At 36.6% G+C, this 22,230-nt stretch overlaps 2 protein-coding genes across 2 annotated transcripts; one reads left to right on the top strand and one right to left on the bottom strand.

Annotated features, from left to right (window-relative positions):
* Positions 1 to 742: 742 nt before the first annotated feature.
* LOC113107914 (sialidase-like) lies at positions 743 to 4,419 on the bottom strand. The gene is made up of 4 exons (XM_026270751.1): positions 4,415 to 4,419; positions 1,430 to 3,942; positions 1,204 to 1,271; positions 743 to 933 (listed from the first exon to the last, which is right to left on the bottom strand). The coding sequence occupies exons 1-4, from the start codon at positions 4,417 to 4,419 to the stop codon at positions 844 to 846; spliced, it is 2,676 nt and encodes an 891-aa protein (XP_026126536.1). The 3' UTR covers positions 743 to 843.
* Positions 4,420 to 11,654: 7,235 nt separating this feature from the next.
* Positions 11,655 to 21,969, top strand: LOC113106971 (B-cell linker protein-like). The gene is made up of 19 exons (XM_026269067.1): positions 11,655 to 11,999; positions 12,856 to 12,887; positions 12,982 to 13,016; positions 14,264 to 14,301; positions 14,659 to 14,749; positions 14,843 to 14,937; positions 15,034 to 15,091; positions 15,655 to 15,747; positions 15,845 to 15,873; positions 15,962 to 16,001; positions 16,086 to 16,161; positions 17,105 to 17,135; positions 17,208 to 17,241; positions 17,328 to 17,421; positions 19,096 to 19,127; positions 19,260 to 19,291; positions 19,381 to 19,464; positions 20,184 to 20,342; positions 21,614 to 21,969. Exons 1-19 carry the CDS (start codon positions 11,997 to 11,999, stop codon positions 21,728 to 21,730), a joined length of 1,173 nt encoding a protein of 390 aa, XP_026124852.1. The 5' UTR covers positions 11,655 to 11,996; the 3' UTR covers positions 21,731 to 21,969.
* Positions 21,970 to 22,230: the final 261 nt, after the last annotated feature.

Raw genomic sequence — 22,230 nt, forward strand, 5'->3', positions numbered from 1 at the left:
CATAAACGATCTGTCCTTCACCAGCCACATTAAAGCAAACAGGAGAAGAGCATAAAGACACAGGGGAGTACAATTGAGTTCAAAATTAAAATATAAGCCTACAGTTTATACTTTATTTATATAAAAGGTAGGATATATTTTTGTATAAATTTTGGTATCAAAATGTTATTACAATTCCAGGTCCCGCCAACATTTGTTCCCGTCCAGTCCCAATCCTGAGATAGTGATTTTGTTATCACTTTACACTTTCCACCGCTTTCCTCCATGGAGGTACGACCACGGAGACCATAACATCTGAATATTTACTTCATCAGTGCTCGGTGTGTTTCCTGTTGCTGCTCCATGACTTTGTTCAGTAGAACAGGTTTCTGAGTTCACGTTGCATTCTGGGACGTGGCGGCCATGTTGATGGCCTCGCGGATGTAAACATACAGCAAGTCAAATGAGAAGAAGCATGAGTTGGGAGAAAGAGAAAAGATGGTAAAATCGCAAAAAGGTTGTGGGATTTAAAGGTATACACTAGGATGTCAGATCCTGTTAGGATCGTGCTCTCACAACAACCACGCTATCTTAAAAAGATCAACATCAAGCTAAGGTTGCTTTCAAGTAAGCAAAACGATGGTTTGAAAACATCTGTTTCGCTGGAAGGGCAAGGGGGTAGCAACAGGACAACAACACAGAGACCACAGGTCCAATGGAAGGGCTAATGGGATATTTTACAGGATGATCACAAAACATGATAATGATTTGCTTGTTTTTATTTTCTTCACAAGAGTTCACAGGAATACTTCCTCATAATTTCAGGGCAATCCTCATACAAAAATCTCAAAAATAGCACAATTTCTATGGTGATAACTTGTTAATTTTCGTGACTTTAACAGAGAAGTTGCCAATATAATTTGCTCTTAAGAAACTCTCCAGCACTTTGCCAACCTGAGAAAAAAAATGAATGGAAGTGAGAAGACATCAGGTTTAGAAAAAGCAGCGCACATTAAAGCTGTGTCCCAATTTACACAGAATATGTACTTTTATGGTGCAGAACAACAACAAGCAATAATGTAGGATTTCTAATCAGGCACAGAATAGAAATGCTAAACAAGTTATTTTAGCCAATAAAATCACTTTGGGGCCTTACAGGAACATGACGCCACACCTGCTCACTATAAATTTGACTAGTGTAATTATCAAACATGCTCTTCTTACCTCAAACAGTTCAGCCTGATGCTCTTCTTCAGTCAGCGTCTTCACCTTCATCTCGAGAATAGCGAGTACTGTGAAAACATGCCAAATACCAATATACCTTTTAGAGATTTCAGGTTTGGCTGCAATAGTGATGGTAAAACCTGACGACACAATTTTATACACACACAATGATGAATGAATTGGAGCAGTTCCAATAGTTTACTCGCAGTGCTGGGGCCCTAATTACCTTTTGGTGGAGCTGCAGTGGAGCTGAAGGGAGGATCGAAGGTAGGAGCTGCAGTGGAGGCGAAGGTAGGATCAAAGGTAGGAGCTGCAGTGGAGGCGAAGGGAGGGTCGAAGGTAGGAGCTGCAGTGGAGTTGAAGGGAGGATCGAAGGTAGGAGCTACAGTGGAGTCGAAGGTAGGAGCTACAGTGGAGTCAAAGGGTGGATCGAAGGTAGGAGCTACAGTGGAGTTGAAGGTAGGAGCTACAGTGGAGTCAAAGGGAGGATCAAAGGTAGGAGCTACAGTGGAGTCAAAGGTAGGAGCTGCAGTGGAGTCGAAGGGATTATCGAAGGTAGGAGCTACAGTGGAGTCAAAGGGAGGATTGAAGGTAGGAGCTACAGTGGAGTCGAAGGGAGGATCGAAGGTAGGAGCTACAGTGGAGTCGAAGGGAAGATCGAATGTCGTAGCTGCAGTGGAGTCAAAGGGAAGATCGAAGGTAGGAGCTACAGTGGAGTCAAAGGGAGGATCGAAGGTAGGAGCTGCAGTGGAGTCAAAGGGAGGATCGAAGGTAGGAGCTGCAGTGGATTCAAAGGGAGGATCGAAGGTAGGAGCTGCAGTGGAGTCAAAGGGAGGATCGAAGGTAGGAGCTACAGTGGAGTCAAAGGTAGGAGCTGCAGTGGAGTCGAAGGGATTATCGAAGGTAGGAGCTACAGTGGAGTCAAAGGGAGGATTGAAGGTAGGAGCTACAGTGGAGTCGAAGGGAGGATCGAAGGTAGGAGCTACAGTGGAGTCGAAGGGAAGATCGAATGTCGTAGCTGCAGTGGAGTCAAAGGGAAGATCGAAGGTAGGAGCTACAGTGGAGTCAAAGGGAGGATCGAAGGTAGGAGCTGCAGTGGAGTCAAAGGGAGGATCGAAGGTAGGAGTTGCAGTGGATTCAAAGGGAGGATCGAAGGTAGGAGCTGCAGTGGAGTCAAAGGGAGGATCGAAGGTAGGAGCTACAGTGGAGTCGAAGGGAGGATCGAAGGTAGGAGCTACAGTGGAGTCGAAGGGAAGATCGAAGGTAGGAGCTACAGTGGAGTCAAAGGGAGGATCGAAGGTAGGAGCTGCAGTGGAGTCAAAGGGAGGATCGAAGGTAGGAGCTGCAGTGGATTCAAAGGGAGGATCGAAGGTAGGAGCTGCAGTGGAGTCAAAGGGAGGATCGAAGGTAGGAGCTACAGTGGAGTCGAAGGGAGGATCGAAGGTAGGAGCTACAGTGGAGTCGAAGGGAAGATCGAATGTCGTAGCTGCAGTGGAGTCAAAGGGAAGATCGAAGGTAGGAGCTACAGTGGAGTCAAAGGGAGGATCGAAGGTAGGAGCTGCAGTGGAGTCAAAGGGAGGATCGAAGGTAGGAGCTGCAGTGGATTCAAAGGGAGGATCGAAGGTAGGAGCTGCAGTGGAGTCAAAGGGAGGATCGAAGGTAGGAGCTGCAGTGGAGTCGAAGGTAGGAGCTGCAGTGGAGTCAAAGAGAGGATCGAAGATAGGAGCTACAGTGGAGTCGAAGGGAAGATCGAATGTCGTAGCTGCAGTGGAGTCAAAGGGAAGATCGAAGGTAGGAGCTACAGTGGAGTCAAAGGGAGGATCGAAGGTAGGAGCTGCAGTGGAGTCAAAGGGAGGATCGAAGGTAGGAGCTGCAGTGGAGTCGAAGGTAGGAGCTGCAGTGGAGTCAAAGAGAGGATCGAAGATAGGAGCTACAGTGGAGTCGAAGGGAAGATCGAATGTCGTAGCTGCAGTGGAGTCAAAGGGAAGATCGAAGGTAGGAGCTACAGTGGAGTCAAAGGGAGGATCGAAGGTAGGAGCTGCAGTGGAGTCAAAGGGAGGATCGAAGGTAGGAGCTGCAGTGGATTCGAAGGGAGGATCGAAGGTAGGAGCTGCAGTGGAGTCAAAGGGAGGATCGAAGGTAGGAGCTACAGTGGAGTCGAAGGGAGGATCGAAGGTAGGAGCTACAGTGGAGTCGAAGGGAAGATCGAATGTCGTAGCTGCAGTGGAGTCAAAGGGAAGATCGAAGGTAGGAGCTACAGTGGAGTCAAAGGGAGGATCGAAGGTAGGAGCTGCAGTGGATTCAAAGGGAGGATCGAAGGTAGGAGCTGCAGTGGAGTCAAAGGGAGGATCGAAGGTAGGAGCTGCAGTGGAGTCAAAGGGAGGATTGAAGGTAGGAGCTACAGTGGAGTCGAAGGGAGGATCGAAGGTAGGAGCTACAGTGGAGTCGAAGGGAAGATCGAATGTCGTAGCTGCAGTGGAGTCAAAGGGAAGATCGAAGGTAGGAGCTACAGTGGAGTCAAAGGGAGGATCGAAGGTAGGAGCTGCAGTGGAGTCAAAGGGAGGATCGAAGGTAGGAGCTGCAGTGGATTCAAAGGGAGGATCGAAGGTAGGAGCTGCAGTGGAGTCAAAGGGAGGATCGAAGGTAGGAGCTGCAGTGGAGTCGAAGGTAGGAGCTGCAGTGGAGTCAAAGAGAGGATCGAAGATAGGAGCTACAGTGGAGTCAAAGATAGAAAAAAATCTAAATACTGAGAAAATCAACTTTTGAAGTTGTCCAAATTAATTCTTAGCAATGCATATTACACATCTATATCTATCTATCTATCTATCTATCTATATATATATTTATTTATTTTACAATAGGAAATTTACTAAATATTTTCATGAAACATGATCTTTACTTTCTTAATTAAAGCTCCAATATGGAGGAATTTTGTAATAAAATTTCCGAAAATAACTTGCACAGTGTGATGTATTTCCTCCAGTTGTGTACTTACAATATCTCAAAAGTGATCCTCATCCGTGATCATGATTCGTTTATCCAATTTAGATACATTGCTATGGTGAAAACGCATTAAAAACGACATCTCCCATCATCACCTGCTTCATAGCGTCATCAAGCTTCGCCTTTGTTATTGTTGGAAATGCGCCCTCTTGTGATTAACAGGATATTGAGTGAAAACGAGCATTTCACCCCCCCTTTAAAGGCCCACCTCATATGCTCTCATTGGTTAAGACACGTGATGACGCCCATCCCAAGCCAGTACTGATCATGTGTCTGTATTTGCATTTAGATCCAGTGAGCAAAGGATTTTAAAAATAATAAAAAAAAGTGTTAATGTGCAATAGAATCATTTTAAGGGTTAATTCATATGATAAAGCGATAAAAACGCGTTTACTTGCCCAGTCCTAATTTTTTTATAAATCTAAAATAAATATAACAGAAGTTTAAATTGAGCATTGTGATGAAACATTTAAATTTTCAGATTGTTACATGTTGGTGGATGAACTGTAGTTGTGGTAGTTGGTGGTGTAAATGACTTTGAAGCTGGTGCTGTTGTAGTTGGTGCTGGTGTAGGCGCTGTTGTAATAGGTAAAGAGGTAATTGATGTGGTAGTTGTAGCCAGTCCAGATGGAGTGATACTAGTTTGAGCTGTGGAATTAAAGAAACGTTTGATATCATCAATCAGAGCATCATTACTGTTGAGTTATAATTCCTGATGGTGCGGTGATTCACAGAGTCTCTCAAAGTGTTTATAATTAATGAAAGCAGTTGTGGATCTAATTTTGTATTGAAAACTATATGTCAAAATCTGACACAGATTAGAGTGCAGCAGATGTGAACGTTACCTGTGGTTAAGCAGCTGATTGTGGCGAGTACACAGCCGATGAGAAGAACAGCGGGAGCCATCGTACACATTCAGTGTGTGTCAGACCTCTGCTAGTGATGTTTTCACTCTGCTCCTCCAGATAATTTCCTTTTAACCTTTCATGTGTCTGTCCTGCCTCTTGACAACACACAAATTCAAAATCGGATTCTTATGTACAGAGTTCCTGAACTACTGGATTATTTTGCGATCCTGTCAGAATACCTGATGAAGGCCTTTGCCAAAGTTCTTTCAGGCTTGACAATCAACACTACTTTTGGTTTGCTTTTAAATAGTAAAAATGTAAGTGGGTGAAGAAGACACTTTGGAATTTGTTACTCATCGTTGCTACTTTGCAATGCTTGTCAATCATAATTGTTTTATTTATATTGGCTAATATTCTAGGACTGGGGGAGGAGATACTTATTTTATGACAAATAATCTTTTCTTTCTGTTTATCTGATAGACTGTGTGACCTTAACGTTTTAACAGTTTTATGCACTACAAGTTATGTTTGAGCTTCAATGCACAGCATGACTATTTTAAAGCCTCTATGAACACTAATACTCTGTTAGTGCTCCTAAGTAAAAAAAATAAATAAATAATGCAAGCCCACATACTCTAAAAAACCTTCTTTCTCAGTGAGAGATATTTATGTTTATGGAATAGGCTTAGTTGGTTACTCTTAAGTAAAGCTTGCCCACATGAAACATATGTTTATTACATATGAAATAAAATATTACCTGCAATGCAGAAAGTCAGTTCTTGAAATGAATGAATGATGCATTTATAAAATCTTCCAAATCTGAGCTTTTAAAACTACTAGTTACTCATACTACTTCCTTGTAACTACTTGAAACTTAAAACCTTCAGGCTTAAAGTTCCAGCTTCATACTGAAAAATTAAAGCACTTTGTTTTAATAAGTTAATTGTTTGTGTCGACAAGTGTTAAGTCGTCATGTGTTAATTTTCAGTGCAACAAACAAATAGGAATTAAATACAATTAAAATTAAACAGGTCAAGTCAAAACAGCAGGGGTTTCCCTGCAGTGCAAATGAATGAGGAACTAGGAATTACATTAGAACAGGTAATCAATCTGACGTTTCTTCACACTTTCTTTTTACAGTTTGCTCAATGCTTGTACAATGCTTGTATGTTTAAAGCACAACAAAAAAAATGAATAAGACTTTTAGCAAATGCAATGTTTTTGTTGATCTGTCACCAAAAATAATCAGATCTCATAAAATAGTAAAATCCTGCATCAGTGAGGATGCAAAATAAAAGTAATCTAAAATACTTTTCAGATGTAACTGTAATCTGATTATCCCCTATTTAAAATGTAATTATAACGAAATACAGTTTACTCATATTTTGTATTTTAAATACATAACGCTGTTACATGTATTTCGTTGCTCCCCAGCCCTGGTTGTAGTTGTAGATGGTGCCATAGTAGGCAGTGTTGTAGTTGTAGTCTGTGCTGGTGTAGGTGGTGTTGTAGTTGGTTCTGATGTAGGGGGTGTTGTAGTTAGTGCTGGTGTAGGTGGTGTTGTAGTTGGTTTTGGTGTAGGTGGTGTTGTAGTTGGTGTAGGTGGTGTTGTAGTTGGTGCTAGTATAGGCGGTGTTGTAGCTCTTTCTGATGTAGGTGGTGGTGTAGTTGGATCTGGTGTAGGTGGTGTTGTAGTTGGTGCTGGTGTAGGTCGTGTTGTAGTTGTTGCTGGTATAGGCGGTGTTGTAGCTGGTTCTGAAGTAGGTGGTGTTGTAGTTGGTTCTGAAGTAGGTAGTGTTGTAGTTTGTGCTGGTGTAGGTGGTGTTGTAGTTGTAGTCTGTGTTAGTGTAGGTGGTGTTGTAGTTGTAGTCTGTGTTAGTGTAGGTGGTGTTGTAGTTGTAGTCTGTGTTAGTGTAGGTGGTGTTGTAGTTGTAGTCTATGTAGGCGGGGTTGTAGTTGCCAGGGTAGGCAGTGTTGTAGCTGGTGCTGGGGAAGGTAGTGTTGTAGTTGATACTGGTGTAGTAGTTGATGCCAGAGTATGTGGTGTTGTAGATGTAGATGGTGCCAGGGTAGGTGGTGTCATAGTTAGAGTCTTTGCTGGTGTAGGTGGTGTTGTAGTTGGTGCTGGTGTCGTAGTTGGTGCAGTGGTGTTGTAATTTTAGTTGGTACTGGTGTAAGTGGTGTTGTAGTTGGTGCTGTAATTTTGGTGTTGTAGTTGGTGCCAGAGTAGGCGGTGTTGTGATTAAACTGAACTGAGGAATAAAAGTCGATTAGAGAATCAGGAAACCTGAAGCGTTACATAAGGATGTGCAATAGTAGCATTAATTAATGCGGTAGTTAGGCCATATAATGTAAAAAATAGTGCAGTGTAATTATTCTGTCTTTTCTGAAACTTCTTTAACACTGAATTATCATTCCAGATGGTTCTTAAAATCTCTCAAAGTGATTATAATCAGTGAAATCATTGGTGGATCCAGTGCTGTCCTTAGTGAAGTGTAACTGGTGCGGTTTTTAATAGATTTTTTACTGAAGCAGAGTACTGGACTGAACTGGGCCAAATTTTCCACTCAGGGTGTCATCAGGTGGAGCTCAGGAACTGATCACCAGGGTTTGGAGACGTTCACAGATGCTCTGCTGTGATGTTGTCTCTCGTGTCCCTCCCTTCCTCTGAAAGGCTTGATAACACTTCTTCTTTCAAACTGCTTTAGTACCTGTTAAATCGTCCACCTGTTTTGCAAATTCTCTCTCTCTCACACACACACCTCCAGCACGCTACGTACAGGCCTCATATACAATCCAAACCTTCCTGATAAACTGAATGCCTCACACATTGTGGTAAAGTCCAGTTATCTATATTTATTTAATGAATTGCACAGTCAGCATTTAGGAATCCTGGCATATAAATAAAATAAACACACAGCATGAACAGAAATCTTCCCCCAAAAAATCTCAATTTCAACAGTTTGCATCAAACATGCACAATGCTTGTGTTTAAGATAAAAAAAAAAGAATAATAATACATGTTTGTGTCAGCAATTGCAATGCTTTTTTTGAATCATCACCATAAATAATCAGATCTCATATTCAAATAGTAAAAGTACAGTGAGAGTTTATTCATGTCTGTTCCTCTTGGTTGATTTCTGCCTCAATCACATGGTGATACCGGCTCAATTCTCATGACCTCAAAAGAGTAGATGTCAATAAATACTCTTAAATAACTCTCCACCAATTTGCGAACCTGAGAAACAAAATAGTAGGAATTAAGAAAACAAGTGCAGAAGAATATCCAGGCAATAAAGCTGCATGTGTGTGTAAAATATGTACTTTTATGGTTCAGAACAACAACAAGCAATAATAGAGGATTTCTAATGAAGCTTAGAACAGAAACCCCTAAAAAAAATAATTTCAGATAACAGAATTACTTTGGGGCCTAATACTGACATATTCATAATCAGTGTTGGGAAAGTTACTTTTTAAAAGTAATGCATTACAATATTGTGTTAATCCCTAAAAAAGTAACTAATCATGTTACTTAGTTACTTTTTATGGAAAGTACTTGTTATGTTACTTGTGAGTTAATTTTTAAATCTGGGCAGGGCTTGCTTGTTTGTTTTTAATATAAAAAAGTTATTCTTCTGCAAATGTAAATGCCCTTTCACATTAAAAGTAAAATGAATGCGTGCTGAAGAAAATGTAAATTCATGTCTGTACAGTAGAGGGCGCAACTCAAATTGCATGAAGAATATGATACAGGAGAAGAAAGTTCAACACTATTCAGAAATAATAAAAATAAAACAATTGTCTGTTTTACAGTGGCAAATATGCTGCACATGGAAAATACACATGCAAATTAAAAAAAACAACTTCAACATATACTGCAAATGCTCATAACACAACCCAAAAAGCATGCTGTAAATAAATTTTGGTTGAGTTTAGTGGTCGACCGATATATTGCCAAGGCCAATACATCCGCCGATATTTGGCTTTTTCAAATATTGGCATTGGGTTTTTTGCTTGGCCGATGTGTTGGGACTTTTAGAAAACATACCTGGTAGTGCATAAGAGGATGTGCTGTTGATGCTGTTTTTTCATTGTAACAGGGGACAGAGGTGAATATTTATTAAATGAGCAGATTTATTAAGATTTCTTAATCAAAATGTTCGGTATATGTGCAGTATTTTATTATTCTTGTTATCAAAGGGATGTGCTTTATGCTGTGTTAACACCAAACGCAAATTTTATCATACGTGTAATTAGATTACAATACAAAATAAACGCAAAGACATGACGTGAAGACATTGAATGTTGTGTTGGTTGGGTTGGGCTACATGGTGGTTACACTGAATACCAAGTTGGTTGCGTTAGCTAACATTGTGGTTGCACTGAATGCTGTGTTGGTTGTTTTGGGTGACATGGTGGTGTTAGAAGCTGTGTTGGTTGCGTTGGGCGACAGTGGCTGTGTACAAAGCTGTGTTGGTTGCATTGAGCAACATGGTGGTTGTGTTGAATGCCGTTACATTGAATGCCGTTACGTTGTGTTGGGTGACATTGTGGTTGCGTTGAATGCTGTGTTGGTTGTTTTGGGTGACATGGTGGTGGTGTTAGAAGCTGTGTTGGTTGCGTTGGGCGACAGTGGCTGTCTACAAAGCTGTGTTGGTTGCATTGGGTGACATGGTGGTTGTGTTGAATGCCGTTACATTGAATGCCGTTACGTTGTGTTGGGTGACATTGTGGTTGCATTGAATGCTGTGTTGGTTGGGTTTGGCGACATGGTGGTTACGTTGAATGCAGTTACTTTGAATGCCATTACGCTGAATGGTTACGTTGAATGCCATTACGCTGAATGGATACGTTGAATGCCATTACGTTGGTTGCACTGGGTGACATAGTTGGGCTACATGGTGGTTGTGTCTGAAGCAGTGTTGGTTACATCGGATGCCATTTCAGTTATGTTAGGTGACATGTTAACGTGGCTGGAAAAAGTGGTAGTAGCATTGGGGTAGAATTTGCATGAGGTGATGGAATAACAGTATTAACTGATGTGGCTGTTTGAGCTGTGGAATGAAAGAAAAATATTTATTGATCAGAAAATTTGAAGCATTAACATTTCTTAAGGTGCAACATAATTATTGCATGTTTCTGAAACCTCTTTAGCATTGAATTATCATTTCTGATGGTGCTTATCAAAATCTCAAAATCTGACACATTACAGTGCGCTGTGCAGCTGATGTACAAGCAGCTGATTGTGGTGAGCCATCCTACATATTCAGTGTGTCAAATTGAAATACAGTGTTAATGCCAAACACGTGCTAATTCTTGTCTGGAACACAAAAGTTCAATTTAATGAAAGAGTTGAACTCTAAAATGAAAAATAAAAACATCATAAATATTACATGAAAATTATTTGTTTTTACTCATGTTATTTTTTCAAAGTGGCTTAATAGCTTTGGATTACAAAAAGAGTGAACTTTGATATTTTTTATTGATTATCTTGCTCTTTGAAGTTTGAACAGACAGGAATGTTCAGAATTCAAATTTATGCAACATTTTTCTTGCATTTCACTATAATATACACTATATTTAAAAAATTTGGGGTCAGTTAAGACTTTATTTTCGAAATAAATGAATACCATTATTCAGAAACGATGCATTCAATTGATCAAAAGTGTCAGTAAAGACATTTCTAAAATTACAAATATTTCTATTTCAGATTTATGCTGTTGTTTTGAACCTTTTATTATAAAACAAGAAATCCTGGAAAGTATCAGTCTCCACAATAATATTCAACTGTTTTCAACATTTTAATTATCAGAAATATTTCTTGACCAGTAAATCAGCATATTAGACTGATTTCTGAAGATCATGTGACACTGAAGACTGGAGTACTGATGCTGAAAATACAGCTTTGCATCACAGGAATAAATTACTTCTTGAAATGTATTCGAATAGAAAATGGTACTTTTAAAGTTTAATAATAATTAACTATTTTTACTATATTTCTAATCAAATAAATATAGGCTTGGTGACCAATAAGATACTTTTTTTTTCAAAATCATTAAATCTCTTACCAACCCCAAACTCTTAAACCTAGTTAATTTAAAGCTGACATTACAGATTAAAATGGGATTTTAAAACTAATTATAATTATAACTTTACATGAATTATTTTGGCCATTTATGTATTCCAAATATGTAAGACGTTATCATTTATTTATATCTTTAAGACAAATCTGTTGCAAAGCATTACAAAGAAGTTATATGAGCGGCACACACCAGTTTAGTAAGATGTTTTCAGAAAGTGATGAAGTACACATTTACAGTATATTTTTGTAAACTACATCAATCTTGTTTTACTTGCTTCATCAAAAGTAAAACCAACAGTTGAATAGCTACACAACTTTTAAACACAAACTGTTGTTTTCTGTATTAATAAAATGTGTTGACTCCAACCTGGACCAATTAATGGTTTGTTTGTGTGTGTGAAGGTTTGTAGATCATGAGGGTATTCAGTGTGTTCACACTGCCATCATCAGGTTGAGCTCAGGAACTAATTTAACCAGGGTTTGGAGACGTTCACAGATGCTCTGCTGTGATGTTGTCTCTCGTGTCCCTCCCTTCCTCTGAAAGACTTGATAACACTTCTTCTTTCGGTCACCTCGCTGTCTGTGGTCAGATGTTATTAAACATCAAACGATAGAGAACAAAGTGCTTTACTAAACTCCGAGCCAGTTGAAGGTCTTTCTGTTATTAACAGGGATAATCAGCTACCTGCTAAATCATCCACCTGCTATGCAAATACTCTCTCTCTCTCTCACACACACACACACACACCTCCAGCACGCTACTTACTGGACTCACATTCAAAGTTCTGGGAGACAGATAGAGATTTGCATCCAAACCAGACAGCAGAGAGCTTCCTGATGAACTGAGCACCTCATGCATCATGGTAAAGTACAGTTATATCTATTTATCTGTATGTTAGACATTTAGGAATACATTTGAAGATTAAATTAACGTGTTATTGGCATCCGAGTTGGTTTTAGGTGCTACAAACGCAGTTTTATATAAGTAATCATGATTTGAAGTGGCAAAATCAAAACACTAGTGTCATTTATTACCTGGAATTCTCTAAGAAATGTTAGATCGTTTTTACTTTTAAATTTCTGCTTTTCTACTTTAACACGCTAATGTTCCAGCTCCTCATTCGCAGTGAATAAACGCCACATTGTTCTTCATCTGATGCGTTTGAACCAGCTATCTGATAAAAACCGGAAGCGTTCAGCTTCCTCTTATCTAGTCATTCCAGTTACGACATTATTTTGTTTTGTGCTGTCAATATATGCTTGTTTTTGCACTTTTTTCCATTTAATTTGTTTTTATTTACACTTTTTTTATTATTCGTGTCTTTACCTTAAATCAAAACATTACTAAACCTGTTTGTACATCTTTAAAGTATTGCTTTTATGAATTAAATAGTTATCTGCTGTGTTTTCCTTCTGATGGAAGTGTAGCAAGAAAAAAGAAGTGAATAACAATGACCCACAGTATTCATCGATGTGTATTTCTAACCAAGATAAGCAGTCATGTGATAAAGTGTTGACAAATTAAATATTATTTATATTTACAATATGACATATAGTGAAATGCTCCATCGTCCATTAGTATTTCTACACTCTCCATCCACATACATTTACATAACCTTTTAATAACCAGCAAGCAAACATCAATGCATATTGTTCTTGTTAGACTTTAAGTGCGTTTTGGTCATCGAGAAACACAAAATGATGTTTTCTTTATTCTAGAGTTTCTTTGAGAAGTTTAAACCATCTCTACTGTAAGTACTTTACTCATTTTTCATCAAACATTACATTTTTATTTTCTAATTCTTGCATAAAGGTCTAATTAATGTTATTTTTTGTTCTGTACAGACATAGTGGACCACCAGCTCCACCCAGGAGAACAGGTGCTTTGATCACAAAATCCCTTACCTGTGTAAAAACTAAATATTAAAACATCTATAGAACAAACATTAGGATTTTAGGTTAAAATTGGGGATATTTTGTGACGTGCTATTAAAAACCTTTTAGCATACTGCAGTTTAAATATTTAATACACTATAATTATTAAAAGTACAAAAACTGTGTAGCTTCTAAAATTAATATGAGGTTATATCAACTTAACAAATAAGAATAATACATGTTTATGCATTATACGAAAGCAAAAACAAGTTGAAATAGCACTGAAAATCAGCTACAGCAATATGTAAAATATGAGTAACTAATTAAAATGTAAACAAATACTATAAAAACGGCCTATAAACAACATCTCTCGTGTTTTAAAAATGTACAAACACATAAAAACAAGCTGATTAGTCAAATTAGGCGCGCGGATGAAAATGAGGGATCGACTTACAGTATTTACATTAGCACACACGCTGTCCTCCTACATCAACTGATTTCACAACTTTCAATACTATTACTTATACTAAGTTTTGTGTGTCTACGGTAAGTTTTGTGCTCAGAAAAAGGCCTCTGAAGCCAAACAAACCCAAAGCAGGTGCATCAAATATGGCGCTGGCGTTGGACGCGTCCTTCACGCAGCGCGCCAATTTTCGTCATCGTCACGTTGTTTCTCGTCCTGTTAACGCAAAGTGCTTTACCAGTAAACCGCAAGCGCACTAAAGACGCAAATAATCGAAACGCGAGCGTTTTGCCAAAATGTGTCTTTGCATTTCTGCTGAGGTTTATTGACGCGGTCTCTCGTTTCTGTCGAATGCATGTTGGGCGTTCTTGAAGAACTCAAGTTCCCTACATGCACCGCGGCACTAATAAATAATACGCGTTCCTGTTAACTGTGTTAATGTTATTGTTTTACGGTTTAATGCTTATTCTGTTGTTGTGGCAAGAAGTTCGACTATTTGTAGTAGCGATTATTCAGAGCTCTTATTTATTTATTTATTTATTTATTTATCACCGTTAATGTGATGTGTATCTCCGTTATTGCATTCGAAGAATCATTCATCACAAGTTTACTTAAATACATTTTATCTCGTAATATTTTAGTATTAGATTTGTCAACTGCAGTAAACCACGAAAATATGTTCTGACGTTCAGGTGTAGCTAATATTAAACACAACATATGATTGATCTGTAGTGCTTTCTTTGTTTCATATTTCTTGTGATCTCATTACAACTCTCCAATTCATTGTAGATAACAGTTCTGATTATGGCTGGCCAGAAGGGGAGTTTGTAAGTATTGTGCAAACATCACTTGTCTAAACACATAGGCGTACAAAGTTAAAAGGTGTGGGAACATTCATACTTCCTGTTGTGTCTCCAGGAGGTACTGTATCACTTCCCTTACTGTACTAATAGATAACAGATGCGAGGTCAACAGTTTATTAGTATTAGAAACTCAATCCCACATCAGCATTTTTGCAGAACCTGCCAAAATATTTAAAGGATCGTCAGTACCCTTTAAATGGCCAACCTGAACCATAATTAATAACACATGACATTGCATATGACTGTTTACTTCTTGTGACCCAATTAAGGATGCATGTGAGCTTCTTTAATACACATCTGATCAATCTCAACCATTTTCAGGATGAGGAAGATAGTGATACGTATGAAGCTCCACCATGTGAACCTCCCACCTTTAAAGGTCAACCGCGCCAAGGAGAGAATGTTTACCTGGGTATCTATCTATCTATCTATCTATCTATCTATCTATCTATCGATCTATCTTTCTATCTATGTTGGTGTGTAATGTAGCGTTTGTTTTTCTCAGGTTATACGGATCGAAATCCAAACCCTGTTATTCCCAAAAGACAGGCAGCACTGCCGCCACGGCCGGCCAAGATCCCCCCGACAGGGAAAAGCTTGGTAAAACATCTAAATTTAGCCTTTATTATGAGTTTATTGCACAGAAGAGGCTTGTGTTGCTTTATAGATTCAGCTGTGTGTTTCTTTCGCTTCTAGAAGCCAGAGCCGTCTCACGACCCAGAAGACTTTTACATCGACCCCAATGACAGCAAACGTGAGTCTCTAAAACAAAAAACAAGCTCATAAATTATGAAAAGAAAGAATCCGTTTATTGATGCAGGATCAAGGATTAAGGAACAGTAATATTGCAAAATATTATTATAATTTAAAATAACAGTTTTCTATGTGAATATCTGTTAAATTATAATTTATTTCAGTGATGCACAGCTGAATTTCCAGCGTAATTCCTCCAGTCTTCAGTGTCTTCTGAAATCTTTCTAATGTGCTGATGTGATGCTTTTCGCACATTTCTGATTAGTTGAAAAGTGCTACATAAATAATGGTGACTTTTGCCAATTAATATTTTATGGAAAATGTGATGTATTTTATTTTTCAGGAACCTCTGATTAATAAAACGTTGAAAAAAAACCCCAGCATTTATTAGAAATAGAAACCATTTGTTGCATTATAAACGTCTTTGCTGGTACTTTTAAACAATTTAATGCATCCTTGCTGAGTTTAAGTATTAATTTAATTCAAGTTTTGCACGGTAGTGTACTTGAGAGAGAAATGGATGGCTTAATCTACAATTAAACTCTTTAACTTAATATTTTCTAGCTCCTGAGGTAATACGTAGAGATAAACCGGGTAAAAAAGCCCCACCTAAGAGACCCCCGATGAGACCCCCACCGGTTCCTCAGCAAGACGAAGGTCACTTCAACACTATTCACAGATATTAATATCTGATACCACAGTATTATTTGATGACACACTGCATGTTTACTTCCTGTACTCTCTGTCCCTCCAGATGTTTACCTGGACCCAAATGAAGGGCAGGTAAACCTGACTGAGCATCCAAAATGATACTAAAAATTAAAATAACGTAGCAGATATCGTAATTTGACTTTATATTTGTTTCTGTCAGGATGATGATGATGATGATACCTATCTAGAACCTGTAGCAGGTCAGCGCTCCATGTATTTACAACTTTAGAGAACGATAAAGTGACTTGAATATCATTTGTCATTCATTATTTGATATTTTCCAGAACCTCCTGCTCCCCGAAGCCCGGCCCGTAAGCGACTGCCTCCTAAAACTGTAGGACGAGACCCGCCTCCACCAATGTATGTACGTCTAAATCAGGGTTATTATCATAAAATAAAAATAAAACCTTATTTAAAAAGTAAATAAATAAAGACTTGTGTTACTTGAAATAAAATTTGATATTCAGCTAGTCGGCAAACTAGCAACTGTGCATCTAAAATAAAATAAAATAAAAATGTGTTAAAAACTATATATATAAAAAAAAGACAAACACAATAAAATTATCAATAAAAAAAAAAAAAAAAATTATTTATTAAAAAAAGTATTTATTTGGTTTGATTGTAAAAATAATAATATTAAGTATTAAATACAATTCAAGTATTACGACTATTTTAAATCATATTTGAGTTTTGAGCAATAGATAAAGCCTTTGATGCTGATACTGAGTTTAATTGTAAGTAAATAATAATTAACTAAAATTACAAATATATTTTTTACATTTAATGTGCATTTTGAAAACTAGATTTTTTATATTTAATCAAATATCAATTTGACAAAATGTATGTAGTTGTTTTATCATGTATTGTTAAATTATTGCATACAGTTCACTTTACACATTAGTATTAAATCTTATTATTATCCATGAATATAATATTTGATACTGGTGTAAAATTATAAATAAGTAATAAATAACTGTATAAAAAGTAGCTCAAATTAAATTAACCTAATGATTCTGAAAATAACACTGGCCTAAATTAATTTATTAATATTAAGGTATTTTACTTGCTGTTTTTAGCATCACCTTTATGCATTTAGCACATTTTATCTTAACTTACAGTGCATTAGATATGCATTTATATTAATCAGTATTGCATTATTAGTGTTCCCTAAGAATTGAACCCATAACATTAGTGTGGCATCACACAAATGCACAATGTAAAGGAGCAACCAAAGTCATATCTAGAAACCAGAATTATCATATAAGAATAATAATAGTTAATACCATTTCTTCTTGTCTTACAGAATGAAGCCTCCGGTTCCCAGAGCCAAATCTGTAAGTAGTAGTTAGACACACATTCATGCTTCATCACAGTGAAGGAACTGATTAGTTTGTCTGTTTCCTCAGAGTTCGGTCTTGATCGGTGACTGTGTGAACAAAGGTTAGAGAGTTGTTCTGTTTTAACTCATGCATGAGGATATAAACGCTCTTGTACTGCTTCATTTGACGTCTTCTCTGATCGTTTAGTTCTGCCGCCAGAAATAAAACGTGCCACGCTTCCACACGCACTAAACAGCAAACCAGTTCCTCCCATCATCCTCCACAAAGAGCCCAAACCCAGGTCAGTCTGTGAAGCCTTCACCTCCTTAGAAACAACCTGAAGTCAAAAGAGAAAATAACGAATTCGAAGCATTTTTAAGATTGCATTGTGACATCATTTTCAAGAAAATATCCTAAGCCTTTCAGCTATTTCTCTGTAGTCCTCTGTTTTTAATTGATGTAATGTGAAAAACCCCACAATATTTAGTTAATCTCTAGTAGTTCCTGTGGCTCAGTGGTAGAGCATTTCATTAGCGGTGCTAAAGTTTGTGGGTTTGATTCCCAGGGAACACACATAATGATAAAAAAAAAAGATATCCTGAATGCACTGTAAGTCGATTTGGATAAAAGCGTCTGCTAAATGCATTAATGTAATGCATATATTTAAAACATTAGGACAACATGAGTAAAGCTCATTGTTGTGTTTGTTACATTGGTTTTTATTTGTGCTGAATTGATAAAACTAAATAACAGATCATTTTGTATCACTTTAAAGTTTTTGTTAATATTTAGATTTTATTTTTTTCTTTTCTTTTGAGATTTAAATTTCAGTTAAAGGTTTAGCAATTTAAACTTTAAGCAAATGTTCTTCTTTATGCAAATGTTTTTTTTGTTTTTTGTTTTTTGTGGTGAAATATAAGATGCACAGTATGCCGAAGCCTATTTTGGTTACAGTAATATTATTTGCATAATGATATTATTTTCATGCAAATGTCTCCAAAATTCAAAGCCGATTCTTGGTAATCCACTGTAAAGCAGAAATTAAGCCGAAATTATATTTAAATTGTAAAGTAAAAATGTTAGTATAGCTTACGGTTGTATTTGTTACATGGCTTTTATTTAATAATAAAAAAAATATTGACGATTTTTAGTGTTATTTTAGCAACATTGATATACTATTATTAGATTTTGTTTAATTTCAGTTAAAGTTTTAGTAATTTTGCTATGTTTTTTGTTGTTACTAGGTTTTTTTTTCTACTTGTTACACAATTTCTAAAATCTCACACAAACAGCAGAAGCACACACTAAATCTGCAAAACCAACACTAATTCTTGACCTCTGACTCCGTTTGAGTTTCATAAAACACTTTCTGCAAAACACAAAACACAATTCTCTTTGCAACACAAAAATCTAACAGGAATTAATATTATGGCAAAGGTGTTTGCAAAAGTTTGTTTTTGAGATGTGTTTGTGATATTTTGAATGCAATGCTTCGTTTTGCAAGAGATGTGCATTTAGCATTGTGTGTGTGCATTGCAATTCTTGGATTTGTGGGTAAATTAAATTATAAAATTTTTTAATTAGTTTGAGTTATTTTAGTGCTTGAATAAAATCGATAAATGCTTGTTTTTTACCCTTTATTTTAGTTAATGTTCATTTTATTTCAAGTATCAATGTTTCATTAACTGTTAACTGTAATATTATTGTTGTATTGTTCATAAATTTTTTTATTGAATTAATATTTTTGTTCAGTATGGGCTTAATTGCCATGAAAATAAAGTTGCATTGCTTTCTTTATGCAAGATTTTTTTTTTCCTTTTCATTTTTGCGTCTTTACTTTTTGTGCAATGTTTGTTATAATTAAATCTACAGGCTTTTACTTGCATTAATTGTTAAACGAGACCAAACTCTACGTATAAGCATATTTTCCCATCCGCTGACAAACTCAAATGCAGTAAATATGTTGTTTTTCCAGCCCTCCTCCTCCTCCATCTCTGGACAGCACAGGTGAGCACATCTGTTATTTACATTTTTTGTTATTCTCTCAAAAATCGCATTCTTTCTAAGTAACTAACTGTTATTGTACAGTACGTCACATGATAACAATGATAAGAATAATCTCGTTCTTTCATCACACAGTGCTTTCGTTTGGAGCAAAGTCAGTCGCGCAGGTAAACACCACAGACAGAATCAGTGTTTGTGATTGGTGACATTGTCTGTATTCTGTCACTGATTGGCTGATGGTTTTGATCACGATCAGGGGGCGGGGCTACAGGACAAAGAGTGGTTTGCTGGAGTCTGTGAACGTAAGACTGCGGAGGAAACCGTGCTCAGGGTTAACAAGGTGTGTCTATTTAAATACTAATATTTACATTTTATTTAAATGCTGCATTCAGTCATATTGTTCGGATACTGAGCAATAAAATAAAATAATAAAAATATGATAATGTAAAATAAATTCAATGTAAATATTAGAATTTTATTTGAGTGCTGCATGTTTGTTTTTTTAATTCAGTTATGCTGTTCTTAAATCAAGCAATAAAATAAAATAAATAAAAATAAAAAAAAGGTAAAAAAAATCTCTCAACTTTATTCTGGTAATGCTCATTTGACTCGTATTGTTCTGAGATTAAGCTTCTAAATATAGTATAAAATAATGAATAAAAACAGCAAATTTAATGTAAATGCTTCATGTATATAATCTAAATTGGGATGTTCAGTTGAATTAAACAGTTCCTAAAACAAGCAGTCAAATAAAAAAAAAATATTTAAATTTATTCATATTAAATATTTATCATAGCATTTGCATAGTGCTTTTTTGTTAATTTTTAAATGCTTCTGTTGTCCTCATTAGTTAGTCGTTTAGATAAAAGTGTCTGCTAAATGTAAAATAACAAAATTGCATTTATTCTTAAAAATGTAGCACTGTTTATAGGCGATTTGTATTTTCTGTTTAGTTAAATGCTACATATTTATCTCCTGTATGTGATTGTTGGTGTATATAGTTAACATTGGCTGGTTTGGGACCATGTACAGTATATTTGTCATGTGTGTGTGTTTCAGGACGGCACGTTTCTGGTCAGATACAGCAGTTCTCAGAACGACCGTCAGCCCTTCACGCTGGTCGTGTTTTACCGGCAGAACGTGTACAACGTCCCTGTGCGCTTCCTGGAGGATTCACAACAGTACGTGCTCGGAAAAGAGGGCAAGAAGACAGAAGAGGTAGAGAAAGATCTGTGTTATGTGTGACAACGCTCGAGTGTCTTTGTGCAGCTGTGCATGAGTTCACATTTACATTTATGCAAACGCTTTTATCTAAAGCGACATGCAATGCATTCATTTTTTTTTAAATTCATGCGTTCCCTGGGAATCGAACTCATTACATTCGTGTTGCCAGCGCCGTTCCCTAATAATTGCTTAAATGTATAATTTAATGAAATGGTGCTCCACACAGTTATTTTTCAGAGGGATTGTTGAAATGCTTGTGTTTTGGCTCGAGCTCAGTCTCATGTGACCGCAGATTCCCTTCCCTCATTACAGCTGGAGGATTTGATGCTTTCTGGCAAAGTCCTGAAATACTTTTTGAAACACCTTAGGGATTTTTTTTGTTTTGGGTCTAACATCTATTTTCTAAATAATATCACATTAAAGCAAATCACTTTGAGTTCTAATACTAATAAAATAATCATTTTGATTTTGACTTTTGTTTTAGGTAAAGTTTTTGTAATTTTGTAGTTTTTTATACATGTGTGTATGTGTGTGTTTGTGTGTGTGTGTGTGTGACCCTGGACCACAAAACCAATCTTAAGTGTAAATTTTTTTAAATTGAGATTTATACATCATCTGAAAGCTGAATAAATAATATTTCCATTGATTTATGGTTTGTTCGGATCGGACAATATTTGGTCGAGGTACAACTATTTGAAAATCTGGAATCTGATGGTGCAAAAAAAATCTATATATTGATAAAATCATCTTTAAAGTTGTTCAGATTAATTCTTAGCAATGCATATTAATAATAAAAAATTAAGTTTTGATATATTTACAGTATTTACATTTACAAAATATCTCCATGGAACATGATCTTTACTTAATATCCTAATGATTTTTGTCATAAAAGACAATGTTGTCTGTTTCTACAAATATACCCCAGAGACTTAAGACTGCTTTTAAAAATTGACACTTAAAGGGTTAGTTCGCCCAATTTGCAATTTTCATTTTTGGGTGAACTATCCCTTTAAGACTGGTTTTGTGGTCCAGGGTCATTGAATCATTTTTGACATTTGTGTGTGTGTATACATATAATGGTTTTATATGTACACACGAAAATGATTCAAAATGTCAGAAATAAAAAGATATTCGTAAATAATAAATAATTGTGTGTGTATATGTACTGTATGTGTAAAAAATCTGATGTCAGAGTAATACTGCAGCATGACCGTAGATATTGCTCAGTGCTGTAGTTCTGATGATGATCTGTGTGTGTTTTGCAGCTCTTCAGCAGTTTGCAGGAGATGATTTCTCATCACATGAAGAACCCCCTCCTCCTGATCGATCGTAAGAGTCAAGCTAAACACAGCACTCTCCTCTCACACCCCGTAAAGCCCTAACGCTCTCGCCCCGTCTGACACTGACCCTCGAATCACGCCTGAATTATTTATTACATGATGTTTGTAATGCAGTCTGATGTTCATAGTATATCTTGTGTTCAGTGCATTTCATGTTTGGGGATTTTGGATTATTTGTTGACTATGTAGTGTTCATTAAATAGCTTTAAACTTTATGCATATATAATGTTTACAGGACAACTTGTTGTCTCGTGTAAAGTAATTAATAAAGAAAGAAAAAAAAAACATGTGACCTTTCTGACATATTTTTTTTTTGTATGATCCTTGAAATGTCGATTTATACGTCAAATAATACCATGCTAATTTATTATGTTTCATGTGTTTGTTTATGAAGTGCTATTAGCATTTTATTGAAACTATTTAAACCCTTGTGTATAAAAATCAATGCTAACAAAAATAACTTAATTAAAAAGTTACATTTTCAGTAAATATTTCAGTTTGTTGCCAATGGAATATTTTAAAGTTTTAGTTTAAGTACTTAA

Source organism: Carassius auratus, chromosome 8 (assembly GCF_003368295.1).
Source record: "Carassius auratus strain Wakin chromosome 8, ASM336829v1, whole genome shotgun sequence".
In the NCBI taxonomy this organism is placed as follows: Eukaryota; Metazoa; Chordata; class Actinopteri; order Cypriniformes; family Cyprinidae; genus Carassius; species Carassius auratus.